Source organism: Bos javanicus, chromosome 11 (genome assembly GCF_032452875.1).
Source record: "Bos javanicus breed banteng chromosome 11, ARS-OSU_banteng_1.0, whole genome shotgun sequence".
NCBI lineage: Eukaryota > Metazoa > Chordata > Mammalia > Artiodactyla > Bovidae > Bos > Bos javanicus.
In genome coordinates, this window is record NC_083878.1 from 32,622,615 (window position 1) to 32,642,218 (window position 19,604).

Consider the following 19,604-nt stretch of genomic DNA (forward strand, 5'->3'; position numbering starts at 1 on the left):
CTCCTCACTGCTGGAGCACAGGCTTCTGGGAAGAGTATTCTAAACAAGGAGGAAGATGAGTTAGAAGATGAGGGTTCTACTTCCGACTCTGTTACCAATTTGCTTTGATTCTATGAGTTCAGTTCATTCACATTATTTACAGCTCTATTGTCACATCTATAAAATGAGAGGAATGTGCTCCCCAAACTTTAGAGCTGGGAGAGAAGTGAGGTTCAAAGCTGTGATTGAATTCCAGAAGTCACACATTTACACACCTTACTGGTTGAATCAGAACCAGAATTCCTGATTTCAAGATCTGGTTTTTCCTACTACATATATATTCGCTCTGAAATCTCTTACAATTTTTTAAAAGTGTATTTTATCATGGTAAGAACACTTAACATGAGGTTTACCCTCTTAGGAAAATTTTAAGCGTACAATACAGTATTGTTAATTGTAGTCACAATGTTGTACAGAAGATCTGTAAAACTTACTCGTCTTGTGTAATTGATACTTTATGCCTGTTGACTAGAAACTACTTCATTTCCTCTTTTCTCCAGCCCTAGGAACCACCATTCTGTCCTCTAATTCTATGGATTTGATTGTTTTAGATGTTTCATATAAGTGGAATCATGCAGCATTTTTCTTTCTAAGACTGGCTTATTTCACTCAGCGTAACACCCTCAAAGTTTATCCATGTTGCAACATACTACAGAATATCCTTCTTTTTTAAGGTTGAATGCATATTCCACGTTTTCTTTATATATTCAATCCAAATCACAGTATGATATCACCTAACGCCTGTTAAGATGGCTGTTATCAAAAAGACAAATTTTGACAAAGAGGTGAAACTGGAACCCATATACACTATGAGTAGGAATACAAAATGCTACAGCTACTGTGAAAAATAGTATGGGTGTTAATCAAAAAATTATAAATACAACCATTGTTTGATCCAGCAACCCCATTTCTATCTATTTATCAAAAACAATTGAAATTAGGATTCTGCAGATGTCATCACTCCCATGTTACTGTAACATCCTTCACAATATCAAAATGTAGAAACAAATTTTTTTTAACAAACATTTTTTGGGGGCCGATTATCATCTGAGCACTTAACAAATCCATGGTCCTATTTATTCTTCATGGAGATGTAACTCATTGTATTTTCATTTTATAGGTTGAAAAATTGCACTCAATATGCCAGCAAATTTGGAAAACTCAGCAGTGGCCACAGGACTGGAAAAGGTCCGTTTTCATTCCAATCCCAAAGAAAGGCAATGCCAAAGAATGCTCAAACTACCGCACAATTGCACTCATCTCACACGCTAGCAAAGTAATGCTCAAAATTCTCCAAGCCAGACTTCAACAGTACGTGAGCTGTGAAATTCCAGATATTCAAGCTGGATTTAGAAAAGGCAGAGGAAACAGAGATCAAATTGCCAACATCTGCTGGATCATTGAAAAAGCAAAAGAGTTCCAGAAACACATCTATTTCTGATTTATTGACTATGCCAAAGCCTTTGACTGTGTGGATCAGAACAGACTGGAAAATTCTGAAAGAGATGGGAATACCAGACCACTTGACCTGCCTCTTGAGAAATCTGTATGCAGGTCAGGAAGCAACAGGTAGAACTGGACATGGAACAACAGACTAGTTCCAAATTGGGAAAAGAGTACGTCAAGGATGTATATGATCACCCTGCTTATTTAACTTATATGCAGAGTACATCATGAGAAATGCTGGGCTGGAGGAAGCACAAGCTGGAATCAAGATTGCCGGGAGAAATATCAATAATCTCAGATTCGCAGATGACACCACCCTTATGGCAGTAAGCGAAGAAGAACTAAAGAGCCTCTTGATGAAAGTGAAAGAGAAGAGTGAAAAAGTTGGCTTAAGGCTCAATATTCAGAAAACTAAGATCATGGCATCTGGCAAATAGATAGGGAAACAGTGTCAGACTTTATTTTTTTGAGCTCCAAAATCATTGCAGATGGTGACTGCAGCAATGAAATTAAAAGATGCTTACTCCTTGGAAGAAAAGTTATGAACAACCTAGACAGCATATTAAAGATCAGAGACATTACTTTGCCAACAAAGGTCCATCTAGTCAAAACTATGGTTTTTACAGTAGTCATATATGAATGTGAGAGTTGGACTATGAAGAAAGCTGAGCACCAAAGAATTGATGTTTTTGAACTGTGGTGTTGGGAAAGACTCTTGAGAGTCCTTTGGACTGCAAGGAGATCCAACCAGTCCATCCTAAAGGAAATCAGTCCTGAATATTCTTTGGAAGGACTGATGTTGAAGCTGAAACTCCAATACTTTGGCCATTTGATATGAAGAACTGACTTATTGGAAAAGACCCTGATGCTGGGAAAGATTGAAGCCGTGAGGAGAAGGGGACGACAGAGGATGAGATGGCTGGATGGCATCACTGACTCAATGGACATGAATTTTGAGTAAGCTCCAGGAGTTAGTAATGGACAAGGAGGCCTGGCGTGCTGCAGTCCACGGGGTCGCAAAGAATCGGACTCGACTGAGGGACTGAACTGAAGTGAGGTTGAGAAAACAGTCTTAGGGAGGATAAGGAAGTTAGTGAATTTATATAAGGTGAGAAATTGGCAGTGGCCAAATTTTCACATAGATAATGATTTTGAGAATTATCTTCACCAGACCGAGCTGCCTCAACTACTTTTGTTAATACATTAGTGTGAACTTAAATCAGTGAATCCCCTGCCTTAAACACATTTGCAAAATAAGCCTTATTTCTATTTGAAAAATAAAAAGCTCTGTTTTTGTTAGAGGAAATATATGCAGCTACTTGGTGGAAAGCAATTGTGTAAGGAGCTCTTTCTGGAACATTAACATTAAAGGATAATGCAAAGTGATGTAGCTAAAATTCACCATGTTGATGTTTTCATCAGATCATTTCATGTTGAGCCCTGGATGATTTCTACATATACATAAAGTTTATAGCTTCTGTATTTATGCTCAGAGGCTATTTGTTTTTAAAGGGCAAGTTTGTTTAAAGATGAACCCTTTCTAACAATAGCTTGCTGTATTTTTGGGACTAAATTGCAAAAATTTTTGATAGTCATGATTGGGCATATTAGTTCCTCCTCTCTCCCATCTGCTACCAATGTCCCCCTTGTTACCTGACCTGTCATGATATCTGGTGCACAAACACAAAAACATGCACATATTACCAAATGAATGAATGGAAGAAATCAATATATTAAAGTTAAGGGCAACTGAGACACTAGAGTCTTGGACTACTTGGGCCATAATTAATTCAAGGATTCTTCCAGGAGGATTAGCTGAGAAGCTTGTCTAAAATATCATGGCAGAGATCCACACTTTTGTCCAAGAAGCCAAAATAAGGAACAAATGTGGGGTAGGGTTACCTACTTTAGCAGAATATTCATAGCTAAAAATGTTCTGAGTTACACATATGAATCAATTACCAGGAAAGCAAAATTATTCGTCAACACAGTAAAGTCAAGTATATTTTGAAAGGTGTTGTTAACTCTCTTGGTTGCTAGACAAAAGAGCAAAGGGATCACTCTATCATACAGCACCCTCCCGACTGTGAGGAAGACAAAAACCTCCTCAGAATCAATGAAGTGATCCATGAGACACCTGGCAGATGCCATCAGCCTCTCTCACAGTATCCACTATCGTTAATACATGCTGGCAGCAAGATGTGAAGTCCTGGTCCTTGATAATGATTTCTACTCCAAGAGATTAACCATGAAAGCACATGGAGGACCCTCTCAGTTCAAGTTTCAAAAGCTCTGAGCTCATGCAATTGCTCTGGGCTATGGGCTGTGCAGAGTTGATTCTAATTCCTCTTTGACTCCAACTAGAGACTTGGCTGTATATTTCGGTGGCCCTGTGGTGTGCCTCAGTATCCCTACAAGGAAAAGGGTATTCAAACTGCCTCCAAAAGCGCCCATACTTTTTAGAAGTTTAGTGTGTGTATGAAAGTGCCTCTGAAAGAGAAATGTTATCAATTTAAGATACAATTATTTTCCTTATAGAAGCGCATTGGGCTACCTCAATTATAAACCACACTTTTTAAAATCTGTTAACATTCCCTTCTGGGAAAGCCCTTTAATAGTATAAGCTAATCATGGTGGTAAAATTTCCGGAGCTCATACTAGTGGGAGGAGAACGGCTGGCGCTGCTATGTTCATTCCTATGATGGTTTTCTCTTTCCTTTATCTCCTGAAATTATTGAGATGCTCTAAGCTTATTTTTGAAAGTATGCAGAGGTACTTAGGAAATCCAGGAGCAGAGATAAAAACCTGAGCATCGTACTGACATCATTCTATGCTCAGCACATATGGCACCTCACTAAAGCAATACCAACTGAACACACTGGCTTATTCTGAACTCTTGCTGGCTTTCAGTAGCAGTCTTAATTACAAGCAGGCTTGCTTTTTATCATTTACAGTCACATAGTTCTCCATTTATTTGACTAGGAAAATTGAGTTTTTCTGTGGAGGTATTTTCAACCTTTATATATTTAAGTACATGCAAAATAAAATAGGATCTTGCAGTGATCTCAAAACCCGCTTCTCATATTCATTAAAAAAAATCCTCATCATAATCTCTGCAACTGGGTCAGCTTGCACAAAGATGCTCAGGGTAGCGATGAGTGCTTTCAGCACCCCGCAATCCTTGTAAGTGACACCTCGTAATAGTGCAAATGAAGCATGGCATGATGAGAAAATGAAGAAGAATGGACCTGGACAGTCAACCCAGCAGTTTTCAAAACACAGAGAGGAGACTCAATTTTGTTCCCTTGAATACACCACACATGATTTTTCTTTTACACGTTTGAGCACATGCATGCTTTCCCTGTTATGAGAAAAATGTCTCATGATTCCACAAAATCCTATTATAAGCAAACAGGGTAGCTCGTGTGTTCATCTATATATGTATATTTGCCATAGTCTCAATTTTTGAGCCAAACTTCATTTACACCTGCCTTGATTTTCAGCCAGGAGTTTATCATATTGTCACTCACCTTTGTGCTTTTCCTTCACCCTCATCTATGAGGCTCAGAGATTATTTCCTTGTGGGCTCTCTCTCTAATTAGCTGAATATTCAGAGAGTTTATTGACCCAACAAATTCAACATCACCTCTTTCTTATTAGGTTTCTTTTAAGCCATCACCCTACCTGCTCTGCTCTCAGCCTCTCTGCATCCCCACCTCACTCGCGTCTCCACCTTACTCCTGTCTCTCCATCTTTCACCCTCAGAGGCTTATTTCATCCTTAACATGCCTCAGTTGTTCTCTAGACAAGAGTTTACCCCTCGTTCAAGGGAGAGAAGAGAGAAAGTACGAAAAACCCACAGCTGCTTTTATTTGGTGGAGGTTGGCTACTGACTGGTAAGTTTGCTACCCTGATTAAAAAAGGAAAAAAAAAAAAGAATATCAGAAAGCTTCTTCCAAAAGTATGTGTGAGAAGGGTGTGAGAATTTCAAAAAGAAAAAAAAATATGACCATACAACAGAACCTTCGAAGGAAAGAGAAAGTTTTCTGACTCAATAATGCCAACTGCTGCTCACATACAATTCCCTCCGCCATCCATCCATCCTTTCCCTTTCCCAGCGATAGATACGCCTGGTTTTTCATTCACGCACAGAATCACTACATTCTGGTGGGAAGGAAGTGTTTGCAGAGACCAGCAGAGGGCGCCTGACCGGGGCAGAAGCTGCAATGGTAGGAGGACCAGGGTGCCTCTCCACGGCGGGGCCCCCCTTGGTCTTCTGTTTTTCCCACAACCACCGGATGCCCTCCCATTTCAGCCACATCCCTTGGGAGACAGGCAGGGCCGCAGCAAAGAAGTTAATATGCATATAAGATTATTAGCCAAGCGCTCCCCACTGGTACAATTAGGTGCCCCACCCTCTCGCATACCCCATCTGGCTCACCGCACCCACCCACGCTGTCTGCCCCGCCCGCGCCCGGGCTCGCCTCCTTTCCTCCGGGTTCACACAATTTTGCACAAAGGCCGGGCAGTGGGTAAGGACTGCACCCGGGAAAGGGAGCCGCAAGCTACCAGGATACTGTGGGCAAGGAAGAGAGCTAGGCAACTCCTTGCTGTTTCAGAGGGATCTTTCCTTCCTGTCACTTTGTGCCAAAAAAAAAAAAAAAAACAACCCTTTGGAGGCATCACTCAGGTCTCCATCCTAGGCACGCTGAACTGGAGAGAGTCCTAGAGAGGGAACTGGGAGAAGGAAGGGAAGGGATTCCTGGGCCCATTGTAAGTGTCTCAGCCACTCCTAAGGAAGATGCCCAGGGGATTTGTTCTCCTCAGTTGGGTTGGGCTGTAGCCTCTCACATCTAACCAGAACTGTCTCCAGGTGGGAAGCCTTCCCTGGGGAAGGGGCCATTCTGCTATAACTAGCAGCTGCTTGGGGGGGGGGGGGGGGGCGGGGGCGGGAGAGGAATTCCCTAGGGAGGGGTAAAGGGTTCAGTGAGGAACCAAGTCTGAAAGGGAAAGGGGCCCCCGCAAGCAAAAGAGGGAGAAAAAGATGTAAAAAGAATGTCCGTAACTTTCACCTTGCTTCTTAAAGTAACAGACTTTACACCAGGGGAAAAGAAAAATTGGGACTGGGGGAAGACACACACACACACGCACACGCACACACACAAACTGCTGATGTTTTATTTATTGAAAACTCAGAGAATCTGAAATAGGCATTTATCTGAAGATGCCAGGAACCTGGCTTTACACTGCTGGCCATTCTGGAGAAGAAACCTGCCAACCAAAGCTTTCCTCCATACTCTGCTCTTTACAAAGGAATTCCCGGTGAGGAGAACAATTCTCTCTGTTCTAACTTCTCCTCCTCCAGGCAGACCTCCTAGCTTAATTATACCAGCCAGCACTGATCCACCTGCCCTCTTTGGGGAACACTACACTCTGAGGAAGGAGGACACAGGACCTCCCTTATCCCAACAGCCTTCAGACATGATCCAAAAAGAAGCATATAAGTGTGAGGGATGGGGAAAAGCGGATGGGGTTCAGGGGTCCTCTCTAAACTGGGTAGGGCCTGGCAATCATAAGAGAGGGTGCCTCCACCACCTTCCTACCTTCTCCAATTAAGAGAAGAGGTGGGGACAAGTGGAAATAGCCTCCTGTTGAGTGAGTCCCGGGACCTGCCACCATCACTGCAGTCTGGGTGCTCTTTGGAGGAACGTGCGGGCTGGAACCTCTCCTTCCCCCAGACCAGGGAAGATGGGCAGGAGGTGGGGCAGCACACAGCACAGACAAAAGGTTCGGCAGAGCGCTCCTCTCTCGGGAGCTCAGGTCCCTGGGCAGAGCTCGGTCCCCTATTCGGCCACACTGAGTGACCTTCTCGCTAGTAACGCCCCCTTCCCGCGGGGCCCAGGCGCCCGACCAGGGATGGTCCTTTAATAGGTGCCCACATCTCTCTCCCGACACCCCCCGACATGGAACGCCCCTCCCACCCCTCACCACAAACACCCGCGACGCCTTCCTCCAACCCCTTTCTATTGTCTTCAAAGAGATAAGTGGCTCCCACCGAACACACCCAAATGCACCTCCCTCCCTCGCGCTCCCATTTCTCCGAGCCTTAAGGGCCGAGAAGCGAGTGCAGGGTTGGAAGCGGGGAGCGAGGGAGTAGCCCGCGAGAACTTGGCATCGCAGACCCACCGTGTCCGCCTCGCAAGGATGCCGGTGACCTGTAGATTGCAATAGGCACTGAATGATGCTTGCTGCTGCCATGGAAATGGTGGATGTGGTGCGCTCCCAAACTGGACGCCCCCCAAGCCACTCCTAGGAGGCCGCTGAGGGTGAGCGGGACTATCCAGAGCAGGGCCAGGCGCCCCCCCGCGCCGCCGCCGCCGCCCCCAGGCGAGCCCAGCTCGGCTCCGCACCGGAGCATCCTCTGGTACATGGCGGGGCGCCCGCCGAGGGGCCGCCGCCGCGGGAGGCAAAGTTTGGGGCGCGGGGAGGGGAGAGGGCGCTGGGGAGCGGGCAGCTCAGGGTGGGCTGCAGGGCCGGCCGCCTCACCGCGCCAGGGCACCCATCCTCTCCCTCCTTCGGACAGTCTTCTCGGGGTCCTGGAGTCCGCCGTGCCTTGCACCCCAAAGATTCCGAAACATAGCCGAGGCGAATGCAGCTGATAGGGGCTTGTCCGGAAAGGCAGTCCCGGGGAACAGCAAGCGCGGAGCGGGCGGCTGCTCGCAGATTTCCAGGGCTCCAGGTTCTCGAGAGATACTCCCAAAGAGTTTCGGGCGAGTGCGTGCCGGGGGTGGGGAGCGGGGAAATGGTTTAAAGCTCCTCCCGGAGGGTCCTCACTTCTACATGACAGCCATCCGCCGCGAATCCACTAGGTAAATCCGTTTAGCATTGTGTGTGGGAACCGAGGAGGCCACTTCGCCGGCCCAACCTCCTTTCAAGGGAGAAGCAGACCCCATGGACTCCAGGCGCCCCTTCGCTCCATTCAGCTCGGGCCGGCTCGCCCGCTCGCGCCAGCCTCCCCCGGGCAGCGCGCGGAGCAGCGGCGCGCATCGCCTGCTCCCGAGGCAATCTCCGCGTCCGCCGCCTCCTGACACTTACGCCCGGCAAGGGGTTCAGAGGGAAGAGTGCACCCTTACGAAAGAAGCAGGGATCGAACGGGGGAAAGAGAGCTGGGGAAAAGCAGAAGCAGACAAAGGAGTGGGGCGAGGTGGGGGGGGGGGGGGGGCAAAAGAAAAAGAAAAAAAAAAAAGAGAGAAGAAAAACCACACAAGCTGGCGAAGCGAGGGGCTCTATGCAAATCTGCAGTCTCCAAACAGCAAATCACTGAAGCTCGGATGCAATGCAGAGGACGAGCCTATGTAACGAGGGAGGCTGGTCTAGCTTCCCACAAAAATCGCCCTGCTTTGCCTCTCTCAAGCATTCTCCACACATCAAAGGGACACGTGTACCGCGATGCGGGGAACACCTAAAAGGCAACTCTCCCTCCTCTGCCAGGTGATCCCGCCGTCTGAATTACAACGGCAAATGGCACCCTGCCCCTACCCCTACGGTTTAGATGTAGCCAGTATCTTGAGAGCTCTTAAAAGAGAAAGAATTCGGCTCTTTTTATTGGACCAAACTTGCTCTGCCAGGTGTTCAAACCGAATCTGTGAAATATGGCTTGACACCATCTACTCAAGCATCAGTTTTGATGATCTGTTAATTACACATATTACTCATAACAAAGAGCCCTGGTTCCTACTACAATATCATATTTCATATAAGGCAGTAGAAGTGCAGGGAGCCAAACTACACAAGGAGGAAAAGGAAGGAGTAAATCTGGCCATTGAGGAAGAGACAGAAAAAGAGAGAATAAGAGAGAGAAGGAGACAGCTGAGAACGGATGACAGAAGAAAGAAACAGTATGAATGAGATTGTGTCTTGGTCCAACATTTTAGGGTTCTTTAAGAACCCCCAAGATCTCTGTAAAAGCACAGTTATGAAGATCTTTTATATGGATGCAGTTCTGCTTTTCTATTATCATGTTTCACAAGGAAAATAACACCAACAAATCAGGAAATAAAAATTCCTTAATCTAGTACCCCTAAGGAAGAGAGGACATTATATTCTATTGGTGAAATGAAGAATCTTTAACCTGAAACCATGTGTCCTGGAAAAGACAACACACAACTGAGAGTAAAAATCTTAGCATGGCAAGTAGACTTAGCCATGACGACCACAGTCACTGGCAGCGGCTGCTGCTGCTGCTAAGTTGCTTCAGTCGTGTCTGACTCTGTGCGACCCCATAGAAGGCAGCCCATTAAGCTCCCCCGTCCCTGGGATTCTCCAGGAAAGAATACTGGAGTAGGTTGCCATTTCCTTCTCCAATGTGTGAAAGTGAAGTCGCTCAGTTGTGTCTGACTCTTAGCGACCCCATGGACTGCAGCCTACCAGGCTCCTCTGTCCATGGGATTTTCCAGGCAAAAGTACTGGAGTGGGGTGCCATTGCCTTCCCTGCACTGACGGCTAGTAGACAAGATATGGAAGTATGATTAAAACAGTTCCCTGGTTTCTAAAAGAAGATAAAAACTGTGGCATGACTAGTGGCTGGACTTTTTTTTGTGTTTATTCCTATTTAAAGACAAAGGAAAACAACTCTGAGTAAGCACTACCTCTCACAGGCTACTTACTGTCTATATAACCCCTTATGCCAACAAAATTATGTACTGAAAAAAGGAGTTCTAGAAGGATTTGATACAAATCATCCACTCACCCAATTGGTCATTTAGATGAATGGCACCCCACTCCAGTACTCTTGCCTGGAAAATCCCATGGACGGAGGACCCTGGTGGGCTGCAGTCTGTGAGGTCGCTAAGAGTCGGACACGACTGAGCGACTTCACTTTCACTTTTCACTTTCATGCATTGGAGGAGGAAATGGCAACCCACTCCAGTGTTCTTGCCTGGAGAATCCCAGGGACGGGGGAGCCTGGTGAGCTGCTGTCTATGGGGTCACACAGAGTCGGACACCACTGAAGCGACTTAGCAGCAGCAGCAGCACTGCTTCCTAGTTCATTCAGAGTCAATCCTGGGACTCTGGTGGTCACTGTGTTACCGGTGTACAGGGACTGCCTAATCAAATGTGTAGCATTCCAACACCTTACATCCTTGGCAAAAGTTTACTTTATTTTACTGAAAACATAATAGTTCAGTTCAGCTCAGTTCAGTTGCTCAGTCGTGTCAGACTCTTTACAACCCCATGAACCGCAGCACACCAGACCCCCATGTCCATCACCAACTCCCAGAGTCCACCCAAACCCATGTCCATCGAGTCGGTGATGCCATCCAACTATCTCATCCTCTGTCATCCCCTTTTCCTCCTGCCCTCAATCTTTCCTAGCATCAGGGTCTTTTCAAATGAGTCAGCTCTTCACATCAGGTGGCCAAAGTATTGGAATTTCAGCTTCAACATCAGTCCTTCCAATGAACACCCAAGACTAATCTCCTTTAGGATGGACTGGTTGGATCTCCTTGCAGTCCAAGGCACTCTCAAGAGTCTTCTTCAACACCACAGTTCAAAAGCATCAATTCTTCGGCTTTCTTTATAGTCCAACTCTCACATCCATATATGACCACAGGAAAAACCATAGCCTAAATAGCTTAGTCAGGCTAGTGAAGGTGCTTTTATCTGTTTAAATACACCATGTCTCCCAACTTACCACAACTGCTTAAAGATCAAGAGAACCCAAATCCAGCACTTTCCACTGTGTCCTGTTCCCATCCTTATCCTCAGTCCATTTTCTCTCATTTTGTTACTTTTTAGCATGTGGGTTTTAATTCACTAGATTGTAAATATCCATTTTTAAAACATCCAGTAAGCTTCAAAAGGAAAAATGAGGAGCACTAATTTAGGAGATGGGAAATCTGGGCTGCCTTCTTGGCACTGCCATTTAAAATACTGGTTATGTCACATTAGTAACCTAGCATCTCCCCAAGGCTCTGTGGCTTCCTTTATAAAACAGTCATGTCCCTGTCTTTCCTAACAATCCCACAGGGCAGGAAGGGTATAATGTAATATTTAATGAGAGAGGGCTTTAAAATATATCAAACACTCCACAGGGTACAGGCAGTATGTCTCTCGTTCTGTAGAGGTCTAACATATTGGAGCTGATGGGCCTACACCATTCATCTGGTTCCTTCCCATCTATAGATATGTAGAGCACTGCATGGTTCTCTGATAGCCTGGTTAAGCGTGATGATCTGTCCTTCCCTTCCTAACTAGATAGTAGATTCCTGAAGGGGAGAGGAGACAAACCTTCATTTGTACTCCCTCTAGTGCCCGGCATTTGTGAAATGAAAATGTATCTCTTAATGCATATAGTCAATTGTCATTATTTACAGAAATTATGGTCTAAAAAGTGACTATGAACACTGATTTAGGGAATACAAACCATTGCTCCTATGGGTTAGGTTCCTACAAGTCTCTGGTCACAGTATTTTCATCAACAGATTGATATATAACCTTATTTTATTGTTTTCTGTTTAAAGACATTTTCACTGAAAAAAAAATATATATATATAGTCAATTCATAACACTGAATTCAGAGCCAAGATCACTATAACTTAAGCCTGAATGAAGCTTCTCTAACCTACTTATTTTCTCCGTAAGACATATCATGGCTTTCTTGCGCTCAGGAACATTAAACAGCACTTCAACATTATGTTTAGGGACTGTTTTAAACAGCAAAATCACCAACAAAAAGAACAGAAATGTGAAAAATATGGTACTAAATAGACCACACAAAGGACATTTGTTTACAATATAAGCTGAAGGCAGAATGTTGCCTTGTTTGACCTCAACTGGGAAGGCGGGTGTTTAGGACTCACATGTTTTGCCTCTCTGTGCATGTCTGTTAAGGATCACCTTGGTGCCATGAGTACTGATTTGGGGTTATAAATTTTATTGCAGAGGTGAGGTCACACCTGTGAAAAACAGGAATTTACTTTCTTGAATTAACAAGAAGGAGGGGGTGAAATTTGGGAAATGATTTGTATAAATGAAAGAAAAAGGAATAGAGTAAGTGTAGAAGATTTTGATGAACCTTTCCAAGAGCACTCGATGAACAAAAGACTCCCCTGACTGTCTTACATTATCTCAGGCCTTGGGAGATGATGGTGGGGTTAGGGAAGGCATAGGCCAGGAATCTCAGTTTTACTGGAGTCTCAAGGGCTTAAGAGGAAATATTTTATGACTGCCTTGAAAGAAGAAATTGTAGCTGTCTGGGGCACCTTTGCAATACTTAGGAGGTTCTGGGATGGATTCTGTGATACAGATGCTTCAATATTTGTTATAAATGACTGTAATTTGGTGGAACAAGGAGCAATTCTATCTAGAAAGTAGAGAAAAGTCTTCTGAGTAAACTCATGCCTAATGTGGATGAAGCAAATAAAGCTTGTGCTTACTCTTGATGTCTCTTCAGCGGGTCCATTCCTGAGGCTGGAAGTGTATTATTTAAAGAAACTGAGGTAGCGCTGACATATGTTCTCACGTGCGTAAACAACTGTTTGGAGGAGACAAAGTGCTTGGCTGCCCGTAATTTACTCTTAAATATTTCACCATGGACAATGTGATATAAATGTGTGTCAGTACTGTTCTATGTCTCAGGAGAATTGGTTGCTTTCACCAGGAATGCATGCTCTAATGTTTCAGCCAGAACCACAGAAGTCAGAGGGGGCTTCTAGAAGGTTTGAGTTATCATCATCTCCAATCATGATATGGCTTTGCTCATTAATTGGAATACATGTTGGAAACAGGTTATCATTAATGACATAAATGGCTTGTCATTTTGTTAATGGAGGTTAAGAATGGATGTCTTTGGTGAAATCATTAACATTCAAGATAGGTGGACTGGCCAAAATTTTTATGAACATGCTTTGCTTCTATTTGAGTAGACTATGCGGATCTAAGAGACCTTTCACCCTTTACTGTAAGAAATAGTGCCATAATACTAGTAATAATAAGAACTAACACATTTGCAACTGTCACAACTCTGAGAGATGTAAAAGAGTGAGATCATTTAGTCATCACAAAACGATATGAAACCAGTGCTCACTGATCCCTAACAAAACTTGATCGCTTAATTCTAATAGATAAGGATCTGAATGCTACCACTGAAATACTGCCATATTTGCTTCAAGAAATTCTACTTGCAAGACATTTTTGGGAGGTGGTGCTTAAAAGAACCAGGAGTTGGAAATTAATCAAGCCTCCATAACAGGCTATAAGATTTTGTACCTACTTAGTAATAAATGTCTGCTTCTGTAGCAAAAGTTGGTCTGCGTCTTAAATCCCCTAGGACCTGTGGGAATGCTTGGGAGACTGGTTCACCCTCCCCTGCCTCTGACTACCTTGCGTACCAAGATCTACCAAGAGAATCTAATATCTATAAATGGGAGGCTATTCTAGATTCATTCATAGCCAATGATTCACAGTGGACAAGAAGGCAGGTGATTTAGTGTGAAGAAATGGGAGATGGGATTGAAAGCTGAGGGGAGAAAAGAAAGAAAATAGATGAAGAAAGAGAAGAGCGTGTAGAAGGGGGAGTGTGCACAGAAATGGAAAAGGACAGGTCACTTCAAACTATTTTTTCCTATTCCTAAAATCAACCCTTTTGCCTCAAGAAGCAGGATGGTTGTCAGGCAGACACTTTCCAGCTTTTTGTATTTTTCTTAACACTTAATTGGAAATGGTTACAGCTCAGTATTAAGCTTTTAAAATAGAAAAGTAGACACTAAAACAGCAGAGAGGAAGTATATTAAAACCCACAGGCAGCGCCAATCTTTTAAAAATTAAAAATGAGAGTGTCAGTCATGCATTTTGAAAGAAAGAGAGAACCCATGTATCCATCTACCTGCATTTCTGGGTGGGCACTGAGAGACAGTAAGGGGGGGGACCGAGGAGAGGATGCTCTCTGTGAAGCTGGAACGACAAACCTCTGATCCTGTTACCTTTGTGGGTTATTGCAGATCCCTAAAGGTGTTCTGATAAAAAATCGGGGAAAGAGAGAAGAGACAAAGGAAAAAAAAAAAAAAGGAAGGCAAGAAGGAGGGAGGGAGGAAGAAAGAGAATGAATGAAAGAGGGGGGGAAGGGAGGGAGGGAGGGAGGAAGGAAGGAGACATGCCAGGACTAAAAGCATCCCTGGAAATCTTGTAGTTCAATCTCTTCAGATGATAAAGTTGAGGTCCACAAAAGTAATAATGATACCAAAAATTCAGATATACTTATGATGTGTTTACTTATCTGGAAGTGCACCTTCATCTCCCACCACCCATAGTCTCATCATAGATGTAGATTGGTGAATTCAATCCATGTACCTACTACCTAGAACCTCCACACTGATATACCAAAGGAGGCAGAGTAGTGGGAACCCAACATGAGACAGCACGATGCCCAGTTTACTCAAAATAAATTAAAGCCTGCGGTTGGATTTGTGAAATATCAATCGATTTATTCAATCACAGTTAGTGGTGTTTAGGCCTGAAATATTTTATGCTCCCTATCTTTTCTCTTGCCCTTTTAAACTAAAACTTAATTTTGACATCTGACATAAAATTCATTGCCTAAGCACCAAGGCTGGGTCATAGACATTTCATTATCAACTGCCTCTTCAAGTGTTGTGGGCATTACTTTGGCAACAACCAATCATATATTTTCAATCATTAGCATCTTATATTGTTTGTATAGTTATTTAAATGAAGTTGTGTTGCTGACAAACTCTTCCCCAGGTTCATGCCCTCTGATGGGACTGCATTCATAGTATAGAGGAAGAATATGCGGCTTGAGTGCCCAGGCTGTGGGTTTGAATCTGAGTCTGTGATTATTATCCATCTGACACTGGGTTTAATGGACCCTTACCCCCATTTCCTTGTCTGTAAAATGATTATAACACTGTGTAATGAAATAGAACAGCCTCTAAAATATATTAAGCACTAAATATAAGTTACTGTCACTTACTCACTGTGCATATTTTAGGTAGTTATTAAAGACATACCAATAATGAGCTGTAACAGGATTTTTACTTTTGCCCAATTTCAGACTCTTCCCCCTCAGTCAAGTTCAGCCACCTCCATGATTCTGTTTCTCGAAAACTGTGATGCTCAAACTTTAGTGTGTCTGAGAATCACTAGAACGGCTTATTAAATCATAGATTGCTTTGCTTTTGATTCCCTTGATCTGTACAGTGGCCTGATAATTTGCATTTTTAACAAGTTCCCAGGTAATGCTCATACTGCTGGCCCAGGGGAATTAGATTTTCAGAACCACTGCTCTGTCTGAATGTCAAAGTCTTTAACATGGGTTTTATTAACCAACACCGGGAGGGCTTTCTAATTAAGCTCCTTACCAATAACTTTGCCTCTCTGGCTGTGTACTCTAAACATAGACAGCAGTGCTGTTCCCAGATCTTTAAAGCATTCTTCAAAGACTTCAAGATGTCTACCTTATAAACCTAGATGTTCTCATTTCACACCATGTAACTATAAATTCCTTTCATTCTACTTAGAAAAAACTATTTTCTTTTCTCTCTCATCTTTTGAATTTGAGCTCACTGACTGCATGACATTACACTCTGAATCTGACTTTACTAACTTATGCAGGTGAGAATGCTTGTTTCCATATAAAACCTAATCATCCAAATAGTCAGGTACCGTTTAAAAAAGAAAAAAAAAAAGTAGTCCCTTTCAGGTCCTGGCATTTCAAGTTTTCAGTCTGACCAGCATCAACTACGGGAGAGATCAATGACAAAAACTGACAACCCAGGAGCTGTCACCTGCATCAGCGGTGGCACAGTCTGTCACATACATGCATCGCTGCAGAAGAAAGCAACACGGCATTATAGAGAATGGAACTAGAGTTGAAGGACAACTATAAGGCAAGTGAGGGTGATATAAAAACTGAGATGTAATTTGCAAATTTCTTAGTAAATAGAGATATTCAAATCTAGAACCAGACATCATACCCATGCCATGAGTTTAATTTCCTGAACCCTGGAGTACTTGGAGCATAAACCAATCTGATGTATCTTTATGGATATATGTTCTGGAGCATATGTTGCCATCTGAATTCACTAAAAATAATTTAATCATGCAATTTGAACTGAATCTCTGAATAGGTTTGTCTGGGATCTATAATCTAATCACCATCCAATTCAGGACAAATAGATTACACACTTTGTAAGAGTGATATTGTGAAGTTAGCACTACAGTTAGTGCGATTATCCCGCTACAAAGATTGCTGTTCCAGGTAATTCAAAGTTCTTTACCATGGCATATTAAGCCCTTCAAAATTTGCCTCCATCCTGCCTCTGCCTTATTTTTATCTCAACTTCTGCCACTTTCCCTGCAAACATCCTAGGCTCCCGCCACATGACCTTCTCTTCCCTAAACACACTATATTTTTTCACTTTTGCCACTGCCCATGCAATTCTGTTAAAAGATTATCTTTTCTCCTTCCTATGTAAGAGCTCATTTATTCTTCTATAAAATTGTTGGAAATTTTTCTAAACTCTGTCAGTTAGTTGCTAAACTCTCTCAAGTATAGACTATCAGAAATACCTAAAAAAAAAAAAAAATACCTGAAGTATGTAACAGTATATTTATACTATCATTGTGCTGAATGAATGGAATATCAAAATAACAGATTAAATGTATCTCTGTATGTAGGAGTTTAAAAAACTCCTTATAAACCAAAAAACAAAAGAAATGAAACAAACCCTCTTCAATTTATCCTTGCAGGCTTTTGATGAGCTCGTTCATTGCCTAAGATATGTAAGAAATTTAGGTTAAACCTCAGTTTGAATGATAAATTGGTTATGAAGAATAATGGAATTCATTATCATTTTCCTATTCAGGTTGTATACAGATGTCTGTCTTTCCTCTTCTATGTAAAAGGAAAATCAAATAGCACCAAGCAAAGTTGCTTGCTGCCAAGTTGAACTGCCAAGGAAACATTTATAGCCAACTTATAAATCCTTGAAAATAGGGCTTTATAATGGAAATACTGGCAGCATTTTAACTATAACCATTCAAATAATATCACTATAGCAGAACTTATAATCCAATATACCTGTTCTGGGATGGATGAGAGACTTAGCTATAGGTTTTGGGAAAATTTCCAGTGGCTCAATTCAGATTGAATGATCATTCCATTTGAATCTCTTAGGATATTTATATTTATTTCCAAATGTGTAGTATATATTCCAAAATATTTATTCTTAAAATATAGAATATATTTTTTGATACTTGCATAAAAATATATGACCTCTGAGAGGCATTTCCAAAAATCATTAATCGTTTTTTTTTTTCAACTGTCTTCTTTTTCTTTCACGAAAGAATTACTTTCCTCAGCTTTTCTCTGTTCTGTTGCTGAGATGATTCCCCCAGAGACTTGTGTGTTTATCTTGACAGGTGTTAGTAGATCTGTGGACCTCTGTGGAATTGTTCCTAGTTGTGTTGAGGTACAGTAGAAAACACTACGTCTGCAAACTAATGAACTTACCTTATTGCATTCTAAATAAAATAAACCACCCAGCGAGTGGAATTAATCTACTAATGTCTTCCTAATGAAGCTTTCATTAGGCATATGGTGTCATCTTCAATATTTAATACATGATAGGTATTAAAACAAAGCATATCTGGTAATTTTTTAAATGCATACATGATGACTGCCTTGTATATTATTTTCAAATGGACTAGTTCACCCTCAGATTGCTTTAGGCACCTAATCAAAGAGATACAAGAAACATTTCTAGACTTGAGTGAATGTTTCACATCCAAATGGAAAGAAGAATTGTCTTATCTACCATCACCCTTAAATAATTAAAACTAGATTTGCTGTTCTAATTTTTAAGAATGGAGCTATATAATAGTGTGCAATTTTCTGTGCAATGTAAAATGCCACTCATTAATGAAATTTAGGAGCCAGATATCGAGAATGGAATGGTGTTAGTCCAATTCACAGTGGTTTGCTTTAAAATAATGCTACTTCCTAGCATAGCAAACAGCAGATTAAATTCTGATTGAACACTTCAATGGTCAATGGAAGATCAGCTGCTAACATAATCTGTATCCTTTCTTATTGGCAAGAAAAAAAAAAAGCAAAGTATAATGCAGAAATACCTGCCTACTTCAGAAATTCATCAGTTTGGGATCATGTGCTATCTTATTCCGTCTAACAATTATAGTACCATGTAGACAAGCCACAGAGAAGTCACATCCTCATTGCTGTACTAAGCCAAATTCTTAATTTCTCATTTCAGGTTGCCATATAATATTACCTCCTATCTTGGAACAGTAATCACGGTTGTCCAAATGAGACTTGAAGATCTTATCAGTCATGCATTTTACTATTATTATTAAAATTTACTCATTTAAATGATTCTTTACTGCCAGGCCTTTCAGAGGCTAGAAAACAGACACAGTAAAAGAGTAAAGGTGGGTCTTTTTTCCTTCAGCAGTAGGAGCCAGAAACAGTATGAAAGCAACAGGTCATGAAGAAAGGCAGTTTCCTACTTGAGAGATTAGACAGTACCCTCTTTTGTACTGTTCAATCACGGTTTTGGTTATTTTTTCAAGTGATACTGATTTTTTTTCAATTTACATAGTCTCTAGAGAAACTGCAAGAGATCCCCAAACACAAACCATCTCAGGCAATCAATAAAACAGATTTTAAAAAGCCCTCATTTATATTTACTGGAGAAGGCAATGGCACCCCACTCCAGTACTCTTGCCTGGAAAAACCCATGGACAGAGGAGCCTGGTAGGGTGCAGTCCATGGGGTTGTGAAGAGTTGGACATGACTGAGTGACTTCACTTTCACTTTTCACTTTCATGCACTGGAGAAGGAAATGGCAACCCATTCTAGTGTTCTTGCCTGGAGCATCCCAGGGACGGGGGAGCCTGGTGGGCTGCCGTCTATGGGGTCGCACAGAGTTGGACACAACTGAAGTAGCAGTAGCAGCATTTATATTTACAGCCTTGAGCAAACCTTCACACAGCATATAAAATAATAATAACAATAAACTAAACCACAACACAAGCTAAAGATAATTAGTTTGACAAGGAAGACTTTGAACTGATACGTGAGG

General features: G+C 42.3%; 1 protein-coding gene across 21 annotated transcripts in view; it reads right to left on the bottom strand.

The window, feature by feature from the left end:
• NRXN1 (neurexin 1) overlaps nucleotides 1-19,604 on the bottom strand; it is a 1,221,129-nt gene that overhangs the window by 460,634 nt on the left and 740,891 nt on the right. For 2 of the 21 annotated variants that reach the window (XM_061432336.1, XM_061432335.1), the window contains exon 1: nucleotides 7,672-8,008. The exons of 17 other annotated variants lie outside the window; for them this stretch is intronic. In XM_061432336.1, coding sequence (XP_061288320.1) covers nucleotides 7,672-7,915 — 244 coding nt within the window. In that variant the 5' untranslated portion in view covers nucleotides 7,916-8,008. Of the gene's footprint in view, nucleotides 1-7,671; nucleotides 8,521-19,604 lie in introns of those variants that run through there. 2 more of the 21 variants (XM_061432337.1, XM_061432338.1) reach the window with 2 other exon arrangements.